Raw genomic sequence first — 8,035 nt, 5'->3', positions numbered from 1 at the left:
TTTGTCCTGTTAGTAAAAGATGTGCAGGGACACAGCTCCCTCCTGCTCCATCTCCTGCCCCGTGGGGCTTTAAAGTGCTACGTAACGACTGTAAAAATCCCGGCACTTCACAGCAGAAATCCAAATGTGTGCTTCTCCCTGGTCCGAGGTGGTGACAGACCAGCTGTTTCACAGGAGAAATTTGACGTCAAAAGGCAAAGCAGAGAAGCTGTTGCTATAAAATATGGAAAAACACGGGAAGAATTCTGCAGGCAAGTAAAGCGTCAGAGAAGACGGCCTTGGTATGGATGCTGCTGGTTGGGATCTCATGGATGTACCATGAAGTGTGGAGAAGGCAGGTGTCCCCTCTTTTTAGGGAATGATAACCCTGTTGTCTCAAACAGGGAGAGCCAGCCCCCACATTCCCACTCCTGGCAGACTGTTTATAAGGACTGTTCCTTCCTCACATGGGTACAGCACCGGGCGCTGAGCAAGGAGAGAACATCTCGAGTTCTCCTGGGAGAGCAGCCCCATCACACCGGAATCAACACCTCTCTGCATGTATTTATTGTCCTTAGTGGCTTATGGAGGCACTTCTTGGATTTTTGGGCACAGGGAAAGTGTTAGGAGGGAGGAGCAGCCATTCCATCAGAGAGCTGATGGACCCTTCCCACCATGGGCCCAGCTCTGGGCACAAAGGCTGCAGTTGGCAGCCAGGCTCCAGGAAGATGACCTCCCTCCTGCTCCCTGCCAGCACGAAGGATGGATTTTGAAAAGCTGTGCTGACAGCAGGAATTCAGGACAAGTTACTGGACACATGAGTTTGAGGGAGGGGATTCTGTCCCTCTGCCCCGCTCAGGTGAGACTCCCCTGCAGAGCTGCCTCCAGCCCTGGGAACAACAGCACAAGGACATGGAGCTGCTGGAGAGAGTCCAGAGGAGGCCCCGGAGCTGCTGCCAGGGCTGGAGCCCCTCTGCTCTGGAGCCAGGCTGGGAGAGCTGGGGGGGGTTCCCCTGGAGAAGAGAAGGCTCCAGGGAGAGCTGAGAGCCCCTTGCAGGGCCTAAAGGGGCTCCAGGGGAGCTGGAGAGGGACTGGGGACAAGGCATGGAGCGACAAGACACAGGGAATGGCTTCCCAGTGCCAGAGGGCAGGGCTAGATGGGATATTGGGAACAACTTATTCCCTGTGAAGGTGGTGAGGCACTGGCACAAGCTGCCCAGAGAGGCTGTGGCTGCCCCATATCTGGAAGTGTCCAAGGCCAGGTTAGATGGGGCTTGGAGCAACCTGGGCTAGTGGAAGGTGTCCCTGCCCATGGCAGGGGATGGAATAAGATGGTCTTTGAGATCCCTTCCAACCCAAACCATTCTGTGGTTCTGTAACACAGTAGAGCAGGGAAAAAGCAATAGCCTAAATTAGGAGTGTTGCTCCAAGCTCCATTCAACGTGGCCATGAACACTTCCATGGATGGGGCAGCCATAGCTTCTCTGGGCAACCTGTGCTTCACCACCGTCAAAACCAAGAATTTCTGCCCAATATCCCATCTATCCCTGCCCTCTGGCAGTGGGAAGCCATTCCCCCTTGTCCTGTCCCTCCAGGCCCTTGCCCAAAGTCCCTCTCCAGCTCTCTTGGAGCCCCTTTAGGCACTGGAAGGTGCTGGAACATCTCCCCGGGCCCAGAGCACCTCAGCCCCCTATATGGCCTCCCTGCAGTGTGCAATTGATCCTGTTTGTGTCCCAGTCTGGGCACAAGCTTCCTATATTCCTACACCATAGCAGCAGGTATCAGGAAGGGTGAGAACTCCATCCACCCTTCCAGCCACGCTCCCAAAATCCAGCCTAAAGATTGAAGTCACCCTACAGCCCTGTGTAGGGCCAAGTCTGCTTAATGCTCGCATTGCCTGAAACATTCCTCTTAAAGTAGAACCCTGATTCCCTGCCTGGAGGGGGTGCAATGAGGCCCATCCTCAGGAATGCTGGTTAGATGCGGCTCTCTCCTGACCTTCCTGTTTATCCCCAGGGCCAGTGCCACATGGAGGGATCCCAGAAGGAGCTGCAGAGCCCCTCAAAGGTGCCTGGCAGAGCCAGAGATAACAAGTAAGGCAAACTGAACATGAGACACCTGGTGAAGGCTCCTGCACCAATCCTTGGGAATGTTTTCAAGTCGAGAGGAGCAGAGCCAAGAAAACCAGCTCTGCTGTTACAGGATATCTGCAAAACCGCTCCTGGCTGCGCTGCCCAAAGGCACCCAGGGGGTCACCCTTTGGATCACCAGCGCATGCTTCCCTGGGGCCTCCTGGGACCAAACAAGGAAGACATGGAGAATCACCACAAGGACTTTTCTGACTCAAGGGATTGCCCTGGAGAGAGACCCTCTCCATGGGTGTAAAAAGAAGATGGTTGGGAAGTTGGATGGAACAGATCCAAACCCAACAGCATCCGGTACCAAGGCCTCTTCCAGCAGAACCTTGCGGAAAGAGATTTAACCACACCCCCACCATTCCCCCGCTGCTCTTCAGGCTTCAAACGCGTTGGCCAGAATCCTGTTGCCAGAGGAATCGTCCCGGCTGCGTGACATCCCGGCTGCTACTTCTGGAGCCGAGTGTACACCAGGAATGCCACGGCGGAGATGACAGCGATGCCCACGGCCGGGAGGATGTACGGCAGGGACGGGCCATTGCTGTCCCCCGCGGGGACCTTGGCCTGAGACGAGCTGGTGGCAGCGCCACAGCCACTGCTGGAGTCGAAATCCGGAGAGTTTCCAAGCGGACCGGCTCCATCATTCCCAGCTCCGAGCTGGACGCTGGGGTAATGATCCACATGGACCTCGTGGGTGCCCAGGGAGGTGCTGTCCCAGCTCGGAGTGGAACGGGAGTCTCTGCTTGCTCCAGCTGCCTCCTGTCCCCCGGGGTCTGCACGAGCCACTGGAGCCGAGGAGCCTCTGGAGAATGCTCCTTCCGAGCTATCCCTGCTCACCAGGATTGGGTCGCTGCTGAGGCCGAGGCTGTCAGAGGTGGCAGAATTGGGGTTGCTGGGCCTCTGAGAGCCTGAGCATCTGCCGGGCACCTCTGTGTCCCCCGAAGCAATGGAGACGAGGACGCCCGGCTTGCTGAGCTCCACATCCTCCTCTGCGTTGCTGCAGGATGGAGCCCTGATGTTCGTGCCAGAGCTCACCCGAGAGGCCGATCTCCCAGCTGTGCCTTCGGAGCTTCCCACCACAGCTGGGCCTAGGAGAGGGGCTGCCGAGGCTGGAAACACCTTCGGGAGACAAGGAGAGGGGGTGGGTGCCGTGGGAATCTCCCACTGGCCTGGTCTTGGGCACACACATCACAGGACAAACCCAGCTCAGCGCTCGGCCCCCACATTTCCTGCCACCAACAGCGAGGCTGGGTCACAGGTAACTCCCAAGGCTGGGAGTATGAGTGGAGCAGGGAGGTGTTGGGGCTCCAGGGAACCTTTGGGATTCAGGGGAGATATCGGAAGGAAAGAAGAAGAGCCAGGCAGTGAGGAGAGGGGTGGAAAGCAGCACCTGGAAGGCAGGAGACTGACTGGCAAGTCAGGGAGGGGAAATAAGGAGTCAAAGCCCAACAGAGCTTGGCTTCCTTCTCTTATGCTGCAAAATGCTGCATCTGGATGGGAACATGAACACAGTGGGAGGAAAAAATCCCAGAATAAACTCGCCACCAGCTCAAAATGTGACACTGCAGTAGAAAATCTCCCAGCCAGGGGGAGCTGACAAGAACCTGGATGAAATGAACGTGGCAAGAGGGAAGGTCACCTACTTTCTCCGTTGGCACGGAGTAGGTGCTGCCAGATCTGTTCCCAGCGGCTGGTTTCTCCTCTGGTACAGATTTCACAGAGGTGTCATAGGATGGGGAACTGCCTCTGGGCACAGGGGTAGCAACCAGGGTGGTTGTTCCCATGGAAGTGTCTGTCGGGGAGAAAACAAAGCATATTGTGTTAACCAGGAGGCCTAAAAGGCGAGTTTTGCTGTTCTTCAAGGACACTGTGACAGGACAGTCCCCAAGCTGAGGGGGTCACAGAGGGAGCAGGACACACTGCTCTGGATCTGCCATGGCATCATCCAAGCTCTCCTGGCAGCTGCAGGTAACTCACCCAGGGTGGGCCGCAGGGTTGGGGAGCATCGAGGGAGACAGAGGTTTTTAAGGCTCCTGTGGGATCTGAGTTCCACGTCCTCCCACCCAGGAAGTGCTGATCCCACATGGTGGAGGGGAACAGGCTGGGAGGGATAGGTGTCCCTCTCTCTCGAGACCCTGGAGGGGAGGGCAGAGCTTCATTCTATTCTATGAAGCCCATGTAGGCAAGGGATGCAGGAGATGCTAAAATTCCCCCAGATACAGAACACAAATATCTCTGCAGACTAAGGGAGGGGGAAAAGTTTCACACCCCAAAGTTGCCCCACTGACAGAAACAATTAAAATGCAGTTGAGTGAGATGACCATTCATTCCCAATCAAACAGTCTGTTCTGTTCTATTCTGTTCCAGCCCTTAACCCAGCACTGCCAAGGCCACCACTAACCCATGTCCCCTAGTGCCACATCTACATGTCTTCTAAATCCCTCCAGGGATGGTGACTCCACCACCACCCTGGGCAGCTTGCTCCAATGCTTGATAACCCCTTCTGTCAAGAAATTTTTCCTAATATCCAACCTAAACCTCCCTGGCACAACTTGAGGCCATTTCCTCTTGTTCTGTCGAGCAAAGCCTGACCCCCACCTGGTTCCACCCTCCTGTCAGGGAGTTGCAGAGCCAGAAGGTCCCTCCTGAGCCTCCTTTTCTCCAGGCTGAGCCCCCCCAGCCGATTCTCATCAGACTTGTGCTCCAGACCCCTCCCCAGCTCCATTCCCTTCTCTGAACACACTCCAGCATCCTAATTTCTTTCCTGCAGTGAGGGGCTTTCAGCAGCACCTCCTGCTTCCCAGAATCTACATGGCTCTGCCAGGAAGGAAACCCACCTCCATCCCCTCCGTGCTCTTGCAGCATCTGGACCCGCTTCTTCTCTGCATCAAACTGCTCCTGTATGAGGAGGGGGCTGCGCACATCCACGAAGCTGCTCGGGGGCTCAGAGCTCAGCACAGGCTGCTTTTCTGGCAGTGAGTTTGGGGGCTGCTGCCCCACGCCACGAGCGGGAAATTCCGTGGATTCGTCCGAGTGCTCTTCGGGCTCGTTGCGGGGCTGCTCGGGGCTGTGAGTGGCACTGGGCTCCCTCGCTGGAAGAGCCCTGCCCAGCGCCAGGCCCGGTGCCCCGCGGTGCAGGTGGTTGGCATTCCCAAAACACCCATTGTCCACACACACCGGCCGGCGGCTCAGCCAGTCCCGGCCCTGCTCCGGGGGCACGGCTGATGGCACGGACACACTGGCCACCCTGGGGGTCCCCACTGACCCCTGCGTGGTATCACCGGGGGGGGAGAGGTGTCCCTCTCCGCTGGCTCCAACAGGGACTGTGCTCCCAGGTGGAGATGGCTGGAGACTCTCTTGCTCCAGGAGTTTTTTGGGGAGCTGGAAGGAAATGAGCTGTGTTAAATCACTGGAGTAAGAGGGGTCTGGGATCACCAGGGCGCCCCAAACCCTGAGCAGTGGCCCCCGCAAGGCTGCTGATGAAGGGGGTCTGGGGTATCTCATTGACACCCACATCTCACATAAGGGTCAGGGGCTGTAGAGAGGAGCCTGGACTAACAGAGTGGAGCCTGCACACCCCTATGGAGGGGAGGTGGGAGGTGGAGCCTGGAGGGGAGCCTGGACTAATTAAGCAGACCCTGCACTCCTCCCACAAAGGAAAGGCAGGAGGGGGAGCAATTACAAGGCCATATATAACCTCTAAGTTACCAGATGCAGCAGAGATCAGCAGCGAGAGTCTATCTGGGGTGGCCCTGAACAAGCCTGACCCTACCACAGGCTCCCCACACCCCACCAAAAGGTCCAAAAGGGACCTTTGAGTCCCCACCCAACACATGCCCCGCTCACCGATTCCTGCACCGGAATTCTGGCCTCCTGATCCGTGCTCGTGGTGGTGGCAGCACTGGGCAGGACGGGTGGATGGTCTACAACAGGCAGGTCCTGGCGAGGCTGCTCAGCCAGAGGGGCTCCTGGAGCAGAATTCGGCCGCAGGGACGGTGTCTGGGCACTGATGGAGGAGGCAGAGGGACGGGCATTGCTGTGAAGGGAGGAGCCAGCAGCAGGAGCTGAGGGACCTGGAGGAGTCAAGGGGATCATGAGCAGGAACAGTTGGAAAAGCTGAGGAAGCATAGGATGAGCATGGGGCTGAGGCAGCCCTGCATGTGCCCACAGTGGCCAAGCCCACAGTACCCCTTCACTCATCTCCCCACCTTCCCTCCAGGTGAGAACCCCAGCCCACCACCAACCCAGGCACCTTCAAAGAAGGACCCCATCACCCTCAGACATGTCACCATGGTGAGGGATGGTCAGACACCCCCAGCCCCTCAGACACCAAGGCAGGGACAGAGACCAGCTGCTCAGTGATATGTTTTGGGTCCCCACCTCCACCAGCTTCCCAGGGCAGCACCCAGGGAGGACGAGGCTACGTACGGGGTTTCCAGGTGTCATACACCTCCTGCACCTCATCGGCCAGGTGTCCTGCGTTGTTGTGGCGCAGGGCTTGGATGAGATCCTGCACCCAGTCCTTCCGGCACCTCAGGAGCTGATAAAACTTGAAGACGGTGGCCTGGCTGCCCCGCATCTCCTCCCGGGCGTGGAGTTCATCCTAGGAAAAACACACAGGGCATCTAAGAGAGGATCTGGCTTAGGGGCAAGGCAGTTGTACGTTCCCTTTGGGAAAGGAGCATGGCAGGGCTCAGGGAAGGAGGAAATTACTCTGTCAGAATCGACCAGGCAGGTCAGGGAATCAGCCAGCGACCCCACATGGATAGTCCCGAAATGCTTGAGGTTCCTCATAATGTGGCTGTACACTTTTTCTTCGGCCAAACCCATCGTGGCTCAGCACCTACAGAGAGACAGAGACCTTAAGGAGAGCAGAGGCTGCTGGTGACGGTCGGGTTGTCTCCAGGAGCTCGGGCTGTTCCGCAGACACCCGTATCCCTGGCCCAGACACCCGTATCCCTGGCACGGGCACTCAGCCTCCCGACAGGGGAAATTCCGTGCGGAAAACACGTACAGAGACAACGCTCGGGTTAAAGTTCAGTTCTCGGCTTCACTTCCACAAACCTCGCTCCCTTCTGCCATCGCCCAGCCCGTGTTTATTCCCACTCTGTTTATCGGGATCTACCCCGCCGGGTTGGGGGCCGGCCTGGCGACAGGGTCACGACAGGCGACAGGGCCACCACAGGCGATAGGGGACACGGCTGGGATCCCGCACAGGCCATGGAAAAGCCAAAGGGGAAGGCGTAGGAGTCTCCTTCCCACAGGGAATAGCGGCCCGCTCACGGCGGGGCTCTCCCGCCCTCAGCGCGACCTTCACCCCCCGAGGAAGCCCCGGGAGGGTCCCCGCTCGCAGATCCCCCTGGCACAGCACCCCGGGGGTCTCTGCGGGGGCTGTGGCGGCCGCGGGGGTCCGAGCGGCCCCGGCACACCACCCGCTCCCCTCACGGCCTCTCAGGGCCCCCCCTCACCTGCGCCGCCGCCGCCACCGCCCGGCTCCACTCCGGCCCCGCCCACGGCGCGTCGCGGCCGTCGCTGATTGGTCCGAGCGTACGCCCGTCACGGTGATTGACAGGCGTGATTGACAGCGGGGCGTGTCCAGTTCCGGGCCCCTCAGGACAGGAGGGATTTGGAGATCCTGGAGCGGGCCGGGGGTGATCGAGGGAATGGAGCGTCTGTCTTGGGAGCAGAGGCTGAGGGAGCTGGGCCTGGTTAGTCAGGGGAAGGGAAAGGGAAAGGAAGAGGGAAAGGGAAGGGAAGGGAAGGGAAGGGAAGGGAAGGGAAGGGAAGGGAAGGGAAGGGAAGGGAAGGGAAGGGAAGGGAAGGGAAGGGAAGGGAAGGGAAGGGAAGGGAAGGGAAGGGAAGGGAAGGGAAGGGAAGGGAAGGGAAAAAGGAAAAGGGAAAAGGGAAGGAAGAGGAAAGGG

The 8,035-nt window shown here is 58.4% G+C and overlaps 1 protein-coding gene across 2 annotated transcripts; it reads right to left on the bottom strand.

Moving 5' to 3' along the window:
- Positions 1–1,405: 1,405 nt before the first annotated feature.
- MAVS (mitochondrial antiviral signaling protein) lies at positions 1,406–7,638 on the bottom strand. 2 transcript variants are annotated; one of them, XM_032684919.1, is made up of 7 exons: positions 7,583–7,638; positions 6,828–6,957; positions 6,543–6,717; positions 5,961–6,187; positions 4,952–5,495; positions 3,758–3,906; positions 1,406–3,233 (listed from the first exon to the last, which is right to left on the bottom strand). In XM_032684919.1, exons 2-7 carry the CDS (start codon positions 6,942–6,944, stop codon positions 2,562–2,564), a joined length of 1,884 nt encoding a protein of 627 aa, XP_032540810.1. In that variant the 5' UTR covers positions 6,945–6,957; positions 7,583–7,638; the 3' UTR covers positions 1,406–2,561. The 2 variants fall into 2 exon arrangements, with proteins under 2 accessions (XP_032540810.1, XP_032540811.1); XM_032684920.1 differs by lacking the exon at positions 7,583–7,638 and adding an exon at positions 7,240–7,457.
- Between the last annotated feature and the right edge of the window lie 397 nt (positions 7,639–8,035).

This window comes from Chiroxiphia lanceolata, chromosome 4, assembly GCF_009829145.1.
Source record: "Chiroxiphia lanceolata isolate bChiLan1 chromosome 4, bChiLan1.pri, whole genome shotgun sequence".
In the NCBI taxonomy this organism is placed as follows: Eukaryota; Metazoa; Chordata; class Aves; order Passeriformes; family Pipridae; genus Chiroxiphia; species Chiroxiphia lanceolata.
The sequence above is the reverse complement of the archived record's forward strand: the minus strand, read 5'-3'. Positions and strand labels throughout refer to the sequence as shown.

What these genes read in the sequence shown, in the direction of transcription:
- MAVS (XM_032684919.1), bottom strand. Translation starts at nt 6,944, where the DNA reads ATGGGTTTGGCCGAAGAAAAAGTGTACAGCCACATTATGAGGAACCTC. An exon ending in AGAGCACGGAGGGGATGGAG is followed by an intron (nt 3,907 to 4,951) that starts GTGGGTTTCCTT and finishes TCTCCCCGACAG; the next exon opens with ACACTTCCATGGGAACAACC. An exon ending in ACTCCGTGCCAACGGAGAAA is followed by an intron (nt 3,234 to 3,757) that starts GTAGGTGACCTT and finishes TGTCTCCCGAAG; the next exon opens with GTGTTTCCAGCCTCGGCAGC.